The sequence below is a fragment of the Chrysemys picta genome, chromosome 23 (genome assembly GCF_011386835.1).
Source record: "Chrysemys picta bellii isolate R12L10 chromosome 23, ASM1138683v2, whole genome shotgun sequence".
Classification (NCBI taxonomy): Eukaryota; Metazoa; Chordata; order Testudines; family Emydidae; genus Chrysemys; species Chrysemys picta.
The window spans coordinates 5,555,198-5,574,319 of NC_088813.1; the positions used below are offsets into that span (position 1 = coordinate 5,555,198).

Here is a 19,122-nt window from a genome sequence, read left to right on the forward strand (position 1 = left end):
TAAATTCTCTGGGCACATGCTTTCAAAGTGATGGCCAGGAACTTTGTGCAGAGCAGTGAAGTGACTGGAATTCGGAGAATATGTGGTGATGTAGCTTGGGTTATTTATATGTATTAAAACTATTCTTAATTCATAATGATACTTTGCCTTTGTGGAAGTTTGTAGAGAATTATATAATTCAAGCATTGTGTTTTTTGGGCAGGGTTATGTATTGGATGGTGTTAAGAAGGATTAATGTGAAAGGAACAGTTCTTGGAGGATGTGCAAAATACTCAGCCCTTGTTTTCAAGAATAAACTTTATTGTACACAAACGCTGGCAGGCCTATTTGCATTATCAGAAGGAATGTATCATGTAGAAGAGTGTGTAAGCAATATATTCTCTTACAAGTGCATGAAATTAATCTCATTAGGATACGCATTTTCCTCTTGCAAAGGGGTGGAGTGCCTGAGGAAAAGTTGTGAGGGAGCTGAAGATTTGGGGCAACTGTAATAACTATTATTATACTGGCTGAAGGTAAGGGGCCAGTTGCAAGGTCAAAGCAGCAGTCAGTTTGTTTGTTTTTGTCTTTAATTACTCATTTAAAAACTCCCACTGCAACTGTCACATGTTCTCCTAACTTCTCTGCACCATTTGTATTTTCAGGTACAGTGGAACCTCAGAATTATGAACACCTAGGGAATGGAGGTTGTTCGTAACTCTAAACAAAACGTTCTGGTTGTTCTTTCAAAAGTTTACAACTGAACGTTGACTTAATACAGCTTTGAAACTTCATTGTGCAGAAGAAAAATGCTACTTTTTAACCATCTTAATTTAAGTGAAACAAGCACAGAAACAGTTTCCTTACCATACCGATTTATTTAAACTTTAACACCGTAATATATTGTATTTGCTTTTTCTTTTCTCTCTGCTGCTGCCTGATTGTGTACTTTCAGTTCCAAATGAAGTGTACGATTGACCGGTCAATTTGTAACGCTTGTGTCCATAACTCTGAGGTTCTACTGTAAGTTAGAAGGCTCTCATCACTAGTATCCAAGTGCTGCAGAATCACTTTTGTCCTCCTGTCTGTGCTGGTCTTGCCTTTCTGTATTTTTCAGAATTCTTCTTCTGCCTTTCAGTGGTGATCCTTTTATTTTATGCACCTCAGACTCCTAATTCAATCCCTCTCTATTCATTTCTGTGCAGTTCCATGAATAGATCTCCTTTGCTCCTCCTCTTCCTGGATAGCCGTCTTTATCAGGTGTTCCATCTCTGTGGGTTTGCTCCACCTCCCCTCGTCTGAGATATCGATAGTGGAGTAGATATTTTTTAGGAGTTGGGACAGGGACACAACGTATGGTTATTAACTAACTATTATTTTAATACCCCATTCAAGTTGCAATTTCAATTTCAGATTCCAATGCCTTAGGAGCCACTTTCTTTCGGGATGGAAGTGTAAAGGACCGATCACTAGCCTTTGTGCACAGCTCTTACAAACATGAGGTGTGGTGGGAATGCTGATTTAATGCCATAAAAGTGGGGAAGAATCATGGAGGATCATCTGGTGATAGTCATGGAACATGGAGTAATACAGGCTACTTCATTATAGGCCAACTGGGAAATGTCTCTGGATGGTTCTGTTTGAAGGGAACAGTTTGAGAGAGTGAGAGGAAGGGCTGATAAATCTGTATTAGATATTTGTATAATGATATTGGAGGACTGGTTGTGTGAGTTTCTGTGGGTGTAACTTGCCTTGCCCAAAAACTAATTGTAAGGCAGGAGGACTTGATCTATTAAATGTTTTCAGCCATAACCGTTCAGGATTGGGGGGAAAATAGGGGTTAGAATTAGGGATTGTAAAATATTAAACGGTTAACTGGCAAATGTTAGTCTTACTGTTAATCCATCCTAACCGTTAACTCCCTGTGTGCCGGCTGGAACAGTCCTGGCCCCTCTTGCTTTAATCAGTTAACTAGTTAAATGATATCATTTTAATTGTTTAAACGGTTATCTTTTTAAACGATATTTACATCCCTAGTTAGAACTAATAGTCATTTTCACTCTCAACTCCTGGCCAGTGATAGCAGAGAGAGAATAGCAACATGCTACTGAAGTGCCATGGTCCAGCATATGGACTGACTCAGTCATGAAAGAAAAGTGTGTGTGCCATACTGAACAGTGTATACTTTTATTGCAGAAAGTTATCCTATTTTTAGACATGCAGTTTGTTACTCTTTTGCATTCCTCCTCCATTAAGTGCAAGTCCAGTCACATTGTGTGGGCCAACTAGCCACGGTAAATGCCAAGCCAGACACTTCTACCTTGATTGGGAATAACATCCCTTGTAACCAAGAGAGGGGACTGTAGGGAATGTCAGGATTTTGAAATGATAGAGTAACTCTCCTGGAAGTGTTGAGGATGAGCCGTTACAGCTGTTGCTTGTGCCATGGAGGCAGGGAGTTTGGGGAATGGTGGAGGTCAGTAGAATAGGAACTTGTGGCGTAGAGGGAGAGGTGAAGATTTCCACCTTCATGAGGTTCCATCTGCCATTTTATAAACACTAATGGAATTTGTAAAAACTCTGAAATCTCGTTGCCCTATTCCTGAGCCTGCAAATTCTGCCCTAGTTGGTACATATTAAAATCAAAGGTTTCAGAGTAGCAGCCGTGTTAGTCTGTATCCGCAAAAAGAAGAACAGGAGGACTTGTGTGCTCTAATAAATTTGTTAGTCTCTAAGGTGCCACAAGTCCTCCTGTTCTTCTTTTTATTAAAATCAAAGGCTACAGATAGGTAGGCTTGTCAGAATTCAGTTTAAATTGGTAGCTGTCAGTGAACACTGATACACTGAAATTGATGAAAAAATACCCATTGCGCCTGCCAGGATTGGCTGTCACTGTCCCAGCTGCTGTGCAGGGAGCCATCTGCAGCTCCGCTGTCACGGCCCTGCTCACTCACCAGTCAGGATTGCAGGGACTGACCCTGGACAAGAACTGTTCAGCAGCAGGGTGGCCTCCCCCATGACCAAGGGCTTGCCCTCTTCTATGCAGCCTGGACTGGGGGGCGGTCTCTGCTTTGCCAGCCCAGGTCCGCAGCCTCCCACAGACCTGACTCTCAGGTGTCTTGGGCCCTTGCAGTCCCACTGTCAATGCTGTCCTACCTCTAACTCCAACCCTTCCCCCCCTTAATTTCCCACAACTGTAAATATAAAAATTGTTAAAAATCAAAGTTGTTGAAATTGCAAAAAAATCAAAATCAAATTCTGCCAAGACTCGTATAGGCTATAGAGAAGGGCTCCTTTGTGCTCCATTTCTTCTGAACTCCTCAGCTTGGCTGCTGTTTCCACTGCCCTGGCCCCCGCCACACCTTCAATAAGACATCTTGCACATTGTATTGGGAATCTGGTCCAGCTTGTTGGTTCCTTGGCCTGCGTGGCTTCTACAATCAGTTTTTCCTTCTACCTCAGGATTAAGCCAAGAGGCTTCCATGCTATCTAATAGTACCTCAGGCTTGTGGAAGGGTGAGTCCAAGGGATTTGGTCCATTTCCTCATGTAATCAGGAAGTTTTACGCTTGGAACTGCATCTTGAGTCATGTATCTTTATGTGAAATATGTTTGCTACCTGTGGAGATGCCACTCCAGTTACCTAACATAGACTGAGTGAAATATTGCTATGACAGATTTAACTGGCCCTGGACCATCATCCTTTCCCAGATCTATACCAGTCGTGCCTACGTGTCTGCCTCTGACCAGCTGGCAATTTGATTATATAATGGTCTCCATTGAGCTGGGTGATGTGACAAATTTATTGACCAGAGGTGGTAGGAAAAGATGATGGTCACGGTGAAAATAGCTCTCAACTGAGCTCCATGGCGCATGTAATGCTGTTTTTACAGGTATGTCTTCTGGCCAACTTGAACCCTGTGCAGTGGAAGTGTGAAAATAGATCAGAAAGACCACCTGAGCCGTGAGTGACCTATGCACTGAGAGACATTCATGGCAGAACTATATCGCCCATGATCTCAGCTTACACTGAGACTGCATATGTGGAGATTGGAATGGTTCTCTTGGACCACTTGTGTTACTGGCTTAAGTATATGGTGGCTAACTTGCCAAATTTCTCTAATCTAGACAAGGCTATGATGGCTTCCACTGCCATGCTTAAAGTTTGTTAACTTAGTTAAACTTTGTAAACTTCCCCACAGATATCCCTCCCTCCAACCTTTCTGCCTTGAAAGTTTTGTGTAGTAGTTAAACTTGACCATAAAAGCAGGTGGAAGCAATTTAGGGCTTTTGCCAAGTAAAAAGACGTCTTTATTTTGTTTGCATTTGTCTGTAGTGTACTTCTGATGCCTTCCAGTTAATTCACATAATAAACCTTAAGATACCTTTTTGTTAAAATTGAAAAGGTAGCTGGATGGACTTTAGAGTAGCTGACATTTTCTGCTGCCGTTGGAAGTGATAAGGCAGCACAGCTTTGAAGAGGAATGAGGTGGCATGGGTTTTAGATCTTTGCAGATATTTGCAGGTCACTTGTCGTCCATTGAGCAGAGGAGATGACTTCACCACAGGACAGCTTGATGGGGCAGCCTGTTTTCCTGAGAGGAGAGAGACTGGTGCACAGTTAGAAAGCAGTACAACTAAGCCAGGTCTAAGACAACATCATGGAGTGTGTTCAGCTGTTACGATTATTGTGCTGTTGTTTGTGTATTAAGTCAAGAGGAAATGAGTTCTTTCAGTTTCAACATCAACAGTATAATGTTAAAGTATTGTAGCATGATTTGGGTGAAGACAAACAGTACTTGTTGAATGAGAAAACAGATTTGCCTTGTTTAGCACTGGGGGAAGCTACCTCTAATTACCAGGTAATAGCACTTAACTGGTAAATTACAGTGACTTCCTGTGGAAGTTGACAAGTCTTCAATTTTTAGGCCCTGATGACATTTTGAAAAATTTGCCCTAGTTTTGTGTCATGGATAATTGCACCCGTGCAAAGCTGAGTTTACACTGGTGTGGCTTATTACTGAAGTATGTCATACGGGTATATGCTAGGGGTTTGTAGTGCTCTAACTACATTGACATACGGGTATAATCAAACCGGTGAATGTTTTTTGTATTATCTCCAAGGCTGTTGACAGCAGTTTGTTGTTAGCATTTTTCTAGTAAAAATTAAATCATTTACCAATGTTAACGTTTTACTTGAAAGGTGACCTACATTAGAAATTAAGATCTTCCCTACCCTGGAAGACTCTGTGGAAGACTAATAGGATAATGACATTATAATCACTAAGGAAGTGAGACTTGATTGAGAGAGGTTTTTCTTTTTGAGTGCTAGTCCCCATGTGTGTTCCTCTGTGGAGTACCTATGTACTCTTTGTCCCCAGAGCTGAGGAATTTTGCAAGCAGTGTCCATTGGTCCACATGTGCCCTCTGGCTCACTTCGTGCCTCTGACCATGGAGATAGAGGGTGGGGCGGACTGATGGCCTCTCCAGTTCCTTATCACCACCACATGGTCTGGATTGGAACCTCTAGTCTCTGAAGCTTCAGCTTTCTTCTGTATCAGTGAAAATATATTTTAGATATCTGTAAATAGTTTTTATATTCTTGAGTTTTAAAGTTTTTATCTAATAGTTTGTGTTTTATTGTTAGTCTCCCCCACCGGGGGAGCACCCCCTAACCCCCTGCTCCAACCACTTTCAGTACAGAATACTACCTTTAAACATTGTTCCTGCCACAACGGTCTTGACCCAGGTGTTCTGTCGTAGCAGCCTATATCAAATGCAGTGGTTTCACTGTCTTCCCCTACATCGATGATTGGCTTCTTATCGCCAAATCATGCCAAGAGGCCCAAGCATTGACTTTGACAATGGTTACAACTCCTCTTCTCTCTGGAGGCCAGCATACACGGTGACGAATCCATTCTCATCCCTGCACAGACTTGGGACTTCATCAAGGAATCCTTAAATTCCATCACTGCAAGGGCTTATTTGCTGAGAAACGTATTTCAGGGTAAGAATGTTATCATAGACCCGACCATAGCCAAGGCTATGATTTAATCACGGGTATTTAGTAAAAGTCATGGGCAGGTCACAGGCAAGAAACAAAAAATCACAGCCCGTGACCTGTCCGTGACTTATACCACAAATACACCATATTGAATGTGGGGGGGGGGGAAGCCTTGGGGGACCGTTGACACCAGCTGCCGTGGTGGGGCCTGCTGCCGCTCCAACTGCCCCGGGACGGCTGCCGGGACCCACCGAGCTGCGTCTGCTCCTGCCGCACCTGGGACTGCTGCTTGGCCAGTCCCTGCGGCCAGCTGCCCCGGGACCACCAGAGCACCAGCTGGTGCGGATGGCCACAGGCCGCTCCACCAGCAGCCAGTATAGCTGTCCCCAGGGCAGCCTGAGCCATGGGGTTAGCCACACTGGCCGCTGCAGAAGTCAGGGAGGTCGCAGGAAGTCACGGAATCCATGATTTCTTCGACCTCTGACAGAGACAGAGCATTTCAAGACTGGTCTCTCTCTCCTAGGCCATATGGCCTCATGCACTTACGCCATGTCTTTTGCAAGACCCTACATTCGTTGCCTACAAATGTGGCTTCAAACTGTGTACCTGACAAACCAACAGTCCATGAGTACCCAAGTGACTGTTCCCACCAAAGTGATATCGTCCATGTCCTGGTGGAAGAATTCCTGTCTGGTATGCATTGGCATTCCCTTCCTTGCCTCCGCACCAGACATGATAATCCTTACTGGTGCATTCATGTTGGGTTGGGGAGCTCACAAGGACAACCGTACCACATAAGGCATCTGGACATCTTGAGAGTCCAGAATGCCCATCGGTGTTCTAGAGCTACAAGCAGCTCGAAGGGCTTGTGAAACCTTTCTCCTGTTCGTTCAAGGTCACCGTTCCCTCATAATGTCAGACAACATCATGACTGTCTTTTACATCAACAAACAGGGAGGAGAGAGATTTTTTTCCATTGTGTGCAGAAGTGGTCAGTCTGTGGAGTTGGTGCATCAGCAATCAGATTACCTTGTCGGCAGTCTACCTCCCAGGAAACCAGAATGTACTAGCAGACGCTCTCAGCAGACACTTTGCAGTCAGTCAGACATGGGAGCTTCACGACTCAGAGTGAAAATATTGTTTACCACAATGGGGAATCCACACCAGAGACCTATTCACCTCCCAAATAAAAAGGAAGTGCAACATATTCTGTTTCAGAGTAGTCCTGGGTCGCCACTCACAGGGTGATGCTTTACTCCTTTTATGGTCAGATCTGAATTATGCTTTCCCTCCATTACCACTCCTGCCTCAAGTTGTGCACAAGATTTGGCATTGCCCCCAACTGGCCCCAGACAGCTTTGGTTCCTGAACCTCCTGTGTCGCCTCGTGCACCAATCATTATTCCTACATTTCCTGATCTCCTGACTCAGGGAAACAGCAAGATCAGGCATCGCAACCCACATCTGCTTCATCTTAGAGCCTGGTTTTAGAGTGGGCATCGTCCTCATAGCAATCATTGTCTGAAACTGTACAGAACATCCTTTGTAATAACTGGAAGGATTCCACTAGGAAATGTTACCTAGCCAAGGGGAACCATTTCTCTGTGTAGGCGCATCAAAGATGTATTTATCTGGAAGCCATAGATATTCCTTTCGTTCAGGACTGTCTTCTTTCATTGAAGACAGCAGGTTTGTCTGTCAGTTCTTATGGGTCTACTTGGCAGCAGTCAGTGCATCCCATCTACCTTCACAGTGCTACTCGATCTTTGCACATCCTCTGACTAGCAAATTCTGGGAAGGCCTAATCAGAACCTTTCTGCCGATTAAAAAGGCCTACTCCTCAGTGAGGCCTGAACCTTGTTCTCTCAGTACTCACTAAGCCAGTGGTTCTCAACCAGGGGTCCAGGGCCCCCTAGGGGGGCACAAACAGGACCAGTGTTAGATTCACTGGGGCCCAAGGCAGAAAGCCTAAACCCTGCCGTGCAGGGCTGAAGCCTGGGGCTGAAGTGGAAGCCTGAGCAGCTTAGCTTCATGGGTGCCCCTGTGGCATGGGGCCCCAGGCAGTTGCCCTGGTTGCTACCCCTTAATGCTGGCCCTGGCTTTTATATGCTGAAAACAGTTGTTCGGGCACTGGTGGGCCATGGAGTTTTATAGCATGTTGGGGGAGAGGAGGGCGGGTTGAGAAAGATAAAGGTTGAGAACCCCTGTACTAAGCCACTTTTTGAACCATTACTTTGGCCTGGTCCCCACTAAGCCCCCACTTCGGACTAAGGTACGCAAATTCAGCTACGTTAATAACGTAGCTGAATTCGAAGTACCTTAGTCCGAACTTACCGCGGGTCCAGACGCGGCAGGGAGGCTCCCCCGTCGATGCCGCGTACTCCTCTCGGCGAGCTGGAGTACCGGCGTCGACGGCGAGCACTTCCGGGATCGATCTGGGATCGATTTATCGCGTCTTAACCAGACGCGATAAATCGATCCCAGAACATCGATTGCCTGCCGCCGGACCCTCCGGTAAGTGAAGACGTACCCTTTCTTGCTCCATGTAACTCCTACCCATGAAGGTCGCATTCCTGGTAGCCATCCTCTCAGCCAGGAGGGCTGGAGAGCTTGGAGCCTTGATGGCAGATCCTCCTTGAATTATATTCCAAAAGGACAAGGTTTCATTACATTTTGACACCCTAAATTCACCACCAAGTAGTCACAGTTTCACCTGAACCAGTCTATCCACTGTGTTCTTCCCAAAACCTCACGCATCCTCCGAAGAAAGGAGGTTCCATTCGACGAGCCTTAGCCTTTTACCTGCAGATAACGAAAACAATCAGGAAATCCCCTGCCTAGACTATTAGTTACCATAGCAGAAAGGGTCAGGCTATTTACTCTCAAAGAACTTGAAATGGATCTTGGGCTGTGTTTTGCTCTGCTTTCACCTGTCTAATCTTCCCTCTCATAATGGGGTAAGAGCTTATTCCACAAGATCTCAGCAAGCAACATCTATGGTGCTTCTGCTTGATATTTGTAAGGCAGCTATGTGGAGCTTAGTCCACACATTTGCTAGACATTATGCCTTGGTGCAGGACTCCTCTGCTGATGCATCTTTTGGGCCAGCAGTCCTTTGTTTGGCTTTTCAGTCTAACACTTTGCACCTTCCTCCTATGTGAGTACTGCTTGTCAATTCCCCACAGTGGAATACACACAGGGACCAGCACTTGAAAAAGAAGAAAAATTTACTTACCTTATAGGGCCCTCTCTTCTTGAACCTCCAGTTACTATCCATTATCTGCTCTTCTTCCCCTCTGCTTCGGATCTTCTCTGATTTGTGGTGGAGAAGGAACTGGAGAGGCAGTTGGTCCACCCCGCCCTCTGTCTCCTCAGTCAGAGGCATGGAATTAGCTGGGGCGCATGTGTGGACCAATGGATGCTGCTTGCAAAATTCTCCAGCTCCAGGTGCATGGAGCGCATGCGTATCCCACAATGGAATACAGATAGGGACCACACACCTCAAAGACCCTCCAGTTACTATAAGATAAATAGCTTTCTCTTATTTACAGATTTTTTCTTTTAAAATGCACTTTAGGAAGAAAGACAGGACAACTGTCCAATTGAATCTGCAAGAAAAATTTAGGTAGGCAGAACATAATAGCTAGAATTGGAATTTCTCTAGAACATAGAGGTTAACACCTTTTGGTACACTTATAAACATTCGACACATTTTTTCATGATCATAACAAGTCAGGACCTTTGTTTTGGGTCTCCTGTACCACAATATCCTCCGTCATTTGCTGGGGCACCATCTGAGTGCCACCTACTGAATCACTTCTTGGGGTATTTGTATTCCTTAAATGTATCCTATCCAAGTACTGACCCAACCCTGCTTAACTTGTGTGGTTTGATGGGGATCAAAGCACAAGAAGATACAATTGAAGACAGAATTAGAAATCGTCATGCTGTTTAAATGGCTAGTGAACTGAGAGTTGCAAGTAAGTTAGCCTTGGAAATATTAAGAGCATACATTCATATTTAAACTGCAGCACCATATGGTTGATCACTGAGGAGTTATATCCTGGTTTGGGTTTCTGATTTGTGTGAGGAAGCAAGACAGTGGTGGATGTTGAATCTTTTTTTGAACCTTGACATACAGTATTTCAATATGCTGTCCTACTACCCCGTTTTTCTCAAGCTAAATTTACTGAATTTTGTCTAAAAAGAGAATAAAGCATGGTGAAAATAACCTCTGAATTTGGTGCTTGTTAAGTAATGGAAATAGTTAGACTCAGTCAATAGGTGCTTTGTAAACATAATGGGTTTTTTTTCTGCCATTGCACCCAAATCCTGGTGGTCATCTTTGCTCTTTCTGTTACTGCCTGTTTCTGTGAGATGGAAAAGTGTCCATGAGCTACCACTGAGCTGCTTTTTACCTGGCCCAAAGGAGGATTTGAACCTAGGTCTACAAAGGTAACATGCACTAAGCTTCCACCTCTCCCCGCCCCCAAAAAGAGAATACAGCTGCTCTCTCCCCTTATGGAGTGGGTCCAGAAGAGGCGGAGGAAGGTCTCTGTCTCCCAATGCTGCTTCCTCCAGCATCTCTCCTTCCAGAGTGGGGAGCCAGGCCCAGAGGGTTACCCTGGGGTCCACCCAGGTTATCCGGCCACCATCTCTCGTTCCAAGGTGCCCAAACCTGGCCGCCTCCTTCCAGAGCAGGGAGCTGGGTACAGGGAGTTCAGTACTTCCTTTTTTAGGACTTGAGCACTGACGTAAACCCACACACGCATGTCTTCTACTGCGTTGCCTTACTTCAATATGCAGCCTGGTATTTACACTCAGACTAACTTCTTATTAGCATAAACAGATCGACCCAATGTAGTGTATTGGATTTTGTTAACATAATCGGTATTTTCATGTGTTTGAGTGGTCCAGAATTTGGCAAAAAAAAAAAAAAACCCACAAAAAAACAACTAATAGCTTTTGTAAAACCCAGGATTTTTTTTGTAAAAACTGAAAACAAAGTCCGTGGGAATGCTGGAATATTGCTCATGTACCATCCAAATATCTGGAACCATTTTACTAATTGCCCTTTTAATACGCAAGTGTGAACTGTAGAGGCTGATCTGTCTAGTTTGAATCCTGTCAGCTTTGTTGGATTCAGGCATGCATGCGCCTCTGTAGTCCGTCCCCTCCCACTCTGCTTGCTTCGTTCTTGCACACAAGCTCTCAGTGCCTAAGGTTTGCAGCTGGTTGCCTAACTGAGAGTGGAGGATTGATCTGTGATGCAGCCCTCGTTTTGATATTCTTTCTCTCGCTCCTGAATCGAGTTTAAATTTTAAAACAATACTGCTTCTTTTGGATCATTAAAAGATGGTTGAATTTTTAGGCCTGACAATTTTGAAAGATTAGCACTGCACGCACATAAGAACATGTTAACTGCTGTGTGTTACACTTGGTAATCATTGAGGAAATTGCTAGTTTCTGGTACCTGGTTGTCTGGAATATCTGATTAGATTATTGAGCCCTGTAGCAAACATACACAAGTCACTTTTTCAAGTAGTCCCATTAAACTCAATGAGACTGCTTATGTGAGTTAAGTTACATGTACCTTTGCAACACTGGAGCCCTAGTCTCTTGTTATAGTTGGATTGTTTGAAGTAAACTGTGTTTATAGGGGAGATTTACCTGTAGTTTAAATGTAAGTTTCTGTGATGACACTTCCTGGAGTTCAGAAATTGCATGTTGACTTTTGTATTTTTGCACCAGAGTTAGTGTTAAGTGTATCGGTGCCATAAACAAAGAATATTTTTGACAAGTGATTGTGAGCCAAAAGAAGAGTCAATATTTTGTTCTCAAAATATAATTTCAAAAGCTATTGTACATTTGTATTGCTGATAATTGCCCATAGAGACACGTTGAAATATTGGAACATCCCTAATATAGACTTAGAGAGTACATGTTGTCTTGCTTTTTTCCTTTACCTCACTTTTTCATTTTAAATGTTTCTTTCTGTATTTTGTTTGCAGTTCTTTTTTTCTGCCATTATCCCCTCTCTCCCTCTTTCCTTTAATTCCTTGGGTCTTCCTGCTATAACTTTTTCCTTCTTAGTTTTTCTCCCCCTCTCCATCTTTTTGAGATTACATTGAATCAAGGGAAAATAATATCTGTCTCCCACTCCTCTAGATTCCTCCCTCAATCTCCTCCCGCTGTAGTTCCATGCTCCTAGAGATGGAGTTACAGGGGTGTTGAGGTTGGCTCCTTCATCTTTAGACAGGCTTCCAAGGGTGGAGTTCCTTAAGGTTACTGCTGCTGCCACCTTTCTTCTTCCTTGAACTTAAGCGTGGAAGAAAGGAAGGTGATTCACAGAGTCAGAGATGATTCTGGATGCTTGTAAGGAGTTGGGCGTGAGAAAAATCTAAAGAACAAGTCTTGGAGCAAAAGTTTGGTGATATTGTTGACACGGTACATGAGTGCCTATCAGGCCTGTGCTGCCAAGGTTTTAGTTTACATTTTCCTGCTTTTAGGGAGATATTTTATATGCTGGAAGTCTTGAGACCTCTCTTTGAATCTAGGTTTTGTCTCTTGCACACTGTGACTTTGGGCAGGTTGCTTCCCTCCTGTAACTAGCCGGTCTATCTGCAATATGGAGAGTGATTCTTACTCACCTTTGTAAAGCACTTTGAGTTGTATAGATGAAAAATGCTGTGTAAGCGCTAAGAAATATTAGAATGCTACAAACTGTGCTTTCTCTCTGAATAGTTCTTGTGTTGAAAGCCTTTATTAATGTTTCACTATGCAAAACCATTTTTAAACGGTTTGTTTTGGGAGAGGAGTTTTTTTTTATAATGTGATTTCCAACTCTTTGATCAGAGGACCTGCTAAGTTGCTGAAGAAACCGTTGTAACTGATTCCTTAAGGCTTATTGTAAATTTGGAGTAGTATAAGGATGTTCAGAGAATCTAGTATTTTGTTAAAACTAACATTGTGCATCTGAATTTGCTCTTTCTATCCCTCGCAGGCAGAATGTGTGGCACCAATCTGTGTGGATCAGATAAACTCTTTTCAGATAAACTTTATTAAGGAGCCATTGTAGGCTCAGATGGTGAGGTGCTGTTTAATGCTGATGATTTTATGCTATATACACTGCCAACCTGTTGATTTTAAATGTTAGTGTACTACTTCAGAATGTTTTTATTCTTCATTGTTTAATATTATGAATGTTGATTCTACCCTGTCTTCTAAAGGAGATCACGTTAACCTCTGCATTTTTTCATTTGCTTGTGCACAGAGATATTAATACAGCTCTTTTTGCAATATTAATCTCTACTGTAGCAAGGGAAATCACTCTTATCGGTCTTAGAGTTGCTTATTTTTACTTTTGAATATATGTGTAGAATTGGTAGAAAATATACTCCAGATTTTAAGAGTTGTAAAGGTAAGTCATATTTTGCACCTAAACAGCCTTGTGATGTACTTTAAAGAATAAGGTTCACTGGCATTTTATGTCCGAAAAAAATAAATTATAAATTGATTACCTTTTTGTTTGTAATTGGAATGAAATACAGTCAGTGCCTCATATTTTTCTCCTCCATTTATAATAGGTGCGTTCAATGGATGAACTGAACCATGATTTTCAAGCACTAGCTCTGGAGGGAAGGGCTATGGGAGAGGTAAGTGAAACATCTTTAGAGCAGATTTGTGTGTGTGTGTGATGGGACGAAGGGAAAAGAGATCATTCTTCAGAAATGAGAGGTGGATTCTCTTCTCAAAACTACATCCGCCATTCCTCCCTTGAGGAAGTCCTGCATCATGGCTGTTGCAAAAAGTCTGTTAGGAGGTACTCCAGCCTAGGAAGAGAAACATCTAAGCCCTCCAGGTGTTCTACCATCAGCAAGAAATAAAACAGTGGTTGTGCTGAATGGTGGAAACATTAGAATGGAGCTTGTTTAGTTTATGTGAAGGGGTTTATATGATGGGTTTGTCTGCAGTACCAGGGAACTGGAGTTGATCCCTTCCAGTTCTATGGCCTGTGTTCCTATGTCTTGCTACCAGGTATCATACACTTGTCGCATGTTCCTTTTAGGTATACAGGTAATTAACAGACTACATAACCAAGGCTTTTTTTTTTTTTTTTTTTTGGTATGTAAGTGACTGTTCTCCATTTCTTACTATCGACAGCTTTAGCCATTGTGATGAAGTTTAAAAAGCTATACATAGAGAGCTTGCAGCTTTAAACGAGTTAGACATCTTAACCTCATGCTTCAAAACTGATGGGTGCCTATTTCTGTGCAAGTTACTTAGAACACTGCAAAGGGGCAACCCGGGACAAAAAGCAAGATTCCCCCCGTCCACTAAAGTGGTCCTCAGTCCGTGAAGTTGTGTGGGTAGAAAGTTCTCTTAAGTTTACTAATGCCAGCAGAACAATTAGAAAGAAAGTTAGCAGGTCTTAAATGAAAAGAAGTAATAATAATTTACTTGATTCTTGTATCCTAAGAGGAATTGTAGAATTACTAGAGTCAGACATGGTGTGAAATGCAACAACGAAAATGACCTGCCCAACTTTAAGTGTCCATGTTAGTTGCAAAACATGTTCTGCTCTCCTGGTCTCTTACGGCTCAGCTTAATATTCCTTCTGCTGTTCACAGACCAGTTTATTTTCTCTTCTGTCTTGAGAGCAAGCTGGCTGGCTTCTCAAGCCAGTATTATTGTCAGAGTGGATAAAAATCAATGATTAAAAAAAAAAAGGGTTATTTAGAATTAAATTTGAAATCAACAACCTATGTTAAGGCCTGAACTTACTAGAATCCTATTAAAATAATTTAAATTCAGTTCAGTTATTCAAGTAGTAAATGTTTGCTGCCAAAGTTTTAAAGAGAGTCAAGTTATTGAACAGGTAGAAATGTCTGGTTAAGCACCTGGAACCACAGTTTGAAGAGCCAAACCAGTTTTTGACAGCTGTAGGTGCAGAGAGAATATTTATTTTCAGTTGAGTGACTATTTCGATTCAATCACTACTTCAGTCAAAGTTGAGAAACCTATTGGAGTTGGAAAAAGCAGGAAAGTCTGTTTTCCTCTTCCAATATATGAATAAAAATGGAGGGGTGAGGATGAGATCTGCTAATTCTTAAATCTTGAAGGACATGGTTGTTGGGATAATTTCAGTTTGCTAACTATAAATAATACTTTGTTTTAATAAATCAGTTTTAAATGTAAAACATAGAATCATAGAAATCTAGGGTTGGAAGGAGTCATCAGTTCCTGCCCTATGTGCTGAGGCAGGATCAACTAAACCTAGATGTTTTGATAAATATTACATGTCTAGCACATTTAAGATCATTTAAAAATGGGTTGTGCATTTTTAATTAAATTCCAGTTTCCATCCAAATGCATCTTGACACTAACCATTTAATAAATAATGTATCATTCACTGTTCTCTATCATAATGTAAATATTAAGAATCTGAATAAATGTATCTTAAGCTATGAAATAAAAGACCATGTATAGATATAGTATATCCTCCTAATTAGGTGAAAAAATAGTTTAAAGTCTGTGTTTAGTTGCAAATCAACATGTTTTAATGATTACCAGCCAATGAGACTCGACCTTTCCTTAGGAAAATAACAAAGAACAGAAGCAAAAAAAGATGAAAATAGATGTAAATCAAGGCTTCCTGACTGAAATCACTCCACCCTGTTATCAGTTTTAATTTTTGTAAAGACAGCGCCATTGCTGTTTACAAAAGAACTTTGCATCGTGTGCTATTGTTCTTTATCCATGCCAGCTTAGTTTAGGTGTAATGTATATTTAATTTCTAAAAAAATCCACCTTGCTTATTCCTCAGATTGTAATGCCTTTGATGTCTCTGCGCCCTGGATGAACAGCTTAGCTATTTGCAGTATTCTTCCACAGTCTTGTCGGTTTGCAGTAGGGGAGTATTGCTAGGGAAAGCTTTAACGTGTGCACATGTCTCATTGCTGGTCATAATGTTCTGTTTAGTACTCACTGTGTGATGGTCCACAGCCTACATAGATGTACTGTATCACATACTATAGATTGAAAGTTGATTCCCTCTCCAGCCAGGGCAAGACCTTTTCTCATCAGCACATTTTCTAGAGCAGTGTCCAGTCAGGTTTTAAATACTCCAAGCAGTTGGGCTTCTGCCACTTCCCTTACACTCTTACGGCACAGTACATCTCTAGAAGCTTTCCTAACATTCAGTGGAAATTCTTCTATCCTGAAGTTTGTCCTCTTGTTACATCTTTAAATAATTCCTTTGCATCCTTAATTGTTTGCACCTTTAATATATTTGTAGACCATTCTCTGTCCCCTCCCTCCTACGTAGGTGCTGCTTAACCAAACTATGCATGTTTAGTTTTTAACCATTCCTCATAAGTCGATCACTTTAGGGGGGAGGGATAGCTAAGGGTTTGAGCATTGGCCTGCTAAACCCAGGGTTGTGAGTTCAGTCCTTGAGGGGGCCACTTACGGATCTGGGGCAAAAAAAAAAAATCAGTACTTGGTCCTGCTAATGAAGGCAGGGGGCTGGACTCGATGACCTTTCAAGGTCCCTTCCAGTTCTAGGAGATAGGATATCTCCATTTTTATATATATATATATATATATATATTTGTGTGATAAATAAAAACAGTTCACCAAGCTTCCCAACTGGTCCCAGCATTCAATTGCTGGTCAAATACCACAGTGGGTTGATGCCCAGTACAAAAGTAGATAGACCTATTCAAAAATAAAACTGCAAAATAGCAGATGATTCAACAGGCTTATGCTCAAAGGACAGAGCTACACCAAGGTAGCTCTTCCAAGGTATTTTCAGTGTTTGAATCATTGCAAGAGGCAAGTAACAAAGCTCTTAAGTGGAAATAAGATAAATCACAAAGTCTGATCCTGTCCTTCTTAGAGGATCTTAAAATATGTTCCAGTGCAAAAAGGCCCCCTGGCAGAGTTCCTTGGATTACAAACATCATCCAGTCCATATGAAGCTAATATGTTGAAATCTGCTGTGTGGAATTACAAAAATCCTGCCCATTCCACCTTGAACTATTGTCAGTATACAGACCTCCAAAAAGAAAAATACTTGCTCTCCTCAAGCTAAGCAGAAATACTTTGGATAATATACACAATATTACCAAATCTCTCTGTAGTATAGCTCTATTACATCTACATTACAGAAGGGGCAGTTTGTTAGTGTGTAGTGGCTTCTTTTTTCATTAAATTTATTCTTTCACTAACACAAGGAAGTTTAAAAAATCATTCTCCTTGTCCACCCCCATTCTAGTCTGTTTTGGAGACCAGTCCCATTGAGGGTGTAGATTCCATTGGTGACCCTTTAGTGACATTCCCATTTTGCTTTGGCAAATGCTACTTTTCAAAATGCCTTTCTTCTTACAGTTGGTATGTTGTGAGAAGTGCAGAATTGCACCTCTGGAGAAGGGCTACTTCTGTAGCCATAGAAGAGGGACAGCACCGGCCCAAGCTTCTCTTGCACAGCTCCGTCATTGTACCTGGAGGGACTACCTTGGCCCATGAGAAGTATACTTCAGTCTGTACAGTCCATTCAATCCTTGGCTTTTGCTGAGAATCTTGGCGTGTTGATACTGGTTGTTCTTTCCAACCAGTTCCCAATAGGCTACCAGACTTATTTGACATACTGGGTAAAAGCTATTTAGCAGCCTGTTGTAGCTCTTAGTCACTATCAAGTTGGGGTGGGTTTAAACCGACTAATTTGAATTGCAAAAGCTGAATAGCTCATTACAGATTCACTGACCCAGCCCCTAAAATGCTTGTTTTTTAAGAGTCATGTGATTGGATGCTGTCTTCTTAGTTGCTAAATTCAATCTTCCCAGGAATTGTGATCCCTCTTTGGGAGTCTGTAAATGGCTGTTCTTTCCCATCCCTTTGCAGATGTTTAATGACATAGGATAAAAATGCATGTTTGTAGTTCCATACAGTAGTAATTCAGAACAAAATATTACTGCTTCCTGAATTACACCATCTCTGTGTGTTTTAAACTTGCTGTGTTAGTGAGTTTCACATGACTATTTTGAGGTCTGGTACCTCCATCCACTATTCGCAAAGATCAGGAAGCAGTGTTGGGCAGGTCCTCCGAGTAGAGTTCTTATCCCTTTTGCAAGACACATTTGACCAAATTGTGCCATTTGGTCATAGGCCCACGATGGCTCTGTGTAGAACCTCTCTGCCCTATGAGGAACACAGGGAAGTAGTGCTTAAGAAGGCACATCCCACCCAAGCAGACTGGGGTGCCAGAGGATGGTGCAGGCTGATCCAGTCTCTCAAGGAAAGAGGTTCATGGTCCTAGCTCCTTCCCAGAATCTTTGGGGCATCATGTACCCCTTAGGCACACGCCAGTGGCGTGCACAAGAGGGAGGGCATGAGGAAGGCTCCTTGCATGCTCCTCTCTCCACCTGTGAAAGTATCTGATCCTTTAACAGGAGGGTAAGGTTAAGTCCTGAGAGTCCATACCTTTAGGAATCTAGATATTTGGCTTTTGCCGCAGGAATGAATCTCTGTCATTTAATTCCTTCATCTACTCTGTTTAACTTGATTGAGCAGTTTGCTCACTTTACAGCCACATCGTTACCAAAGCAAATGATGTGATGTTCGATGTTGGTGATTCTTGCGTCTAGCTTATCTGTAACTTGTTTTTAGCACAGTTGATGCTTTCGCTTAGCTGCCTTTTTTCCCCTTGTGCTGATCTAGTTCTGATTATTATTTTCCTGCCTTGACAGAAAAACTGGAACTGAATGCAAATTAGATCTCTCTGTTTTCTCCCAGCCCTTCTGTAGTCAGTTTCTTTGGAATCTAGAGAATATCAATTCACTTGGTTGCAGTGAGTGTTGAGAGGGGAGTCCAGGAGGTGTGGTTTGGCTTTAAAGCAGGATAGTTGTGTTCCCAGTTGGCTTCCTTCTCCTTATTCTACACAATGTTTGCATCTGTCCATGTTATTCGGCTATTAAACTTTCCTTGATTGTAACCGTGCTGAAAAGTGACAAACTTTAAAACAACATAAGAATACTTCCATGCCAGTGTTTCCAACCGTACATTGGTTTATCAAAAGGCCAAAACATGCTCGTTGTCTTACAAAACAATGTTTGAAGATTCTTAGAAGACCAATAAAAAA

General features: G+C 42.2%; 1 protein-coding gene and 1 long non-coding RNA gene across 30 annotated transcripts in view; both read left to right on the forward strand.

The window, feature by feature from the left end:
- Positions 1-19,122, forward strand: part of PUM1 (pumilio RNA binding family member 1) — a 119,412-nt gene that overhangs the window by 16,144 nt on the left and 84,146 nt on the right. For all 29 annotated transcript variants that reach the window (XM_024105852.3, XM_008168915.4, XM_042845526.2 and 26 more), the window contains one exon: positions 13,568-13,636. In XM_024105852.3, coding sequence (XP_023961620.1) covers positions 13,568-13,636 — 69 coding nt within the window. The remainder of the gene's footprint in view (positions 1-13,567; positions 13,637-19,122) is intronic.
- On the forward strand, positions 51-3,188 carry LOC135977223 (uncharacterized). Its single transcript, XR_010594595.1, has 2 exons — positions 51-2,627; positions 2,758-3,188. It is a non-coding gene; the product is annotated as an uncharacterized LOC135977223 (long non-coding RNA).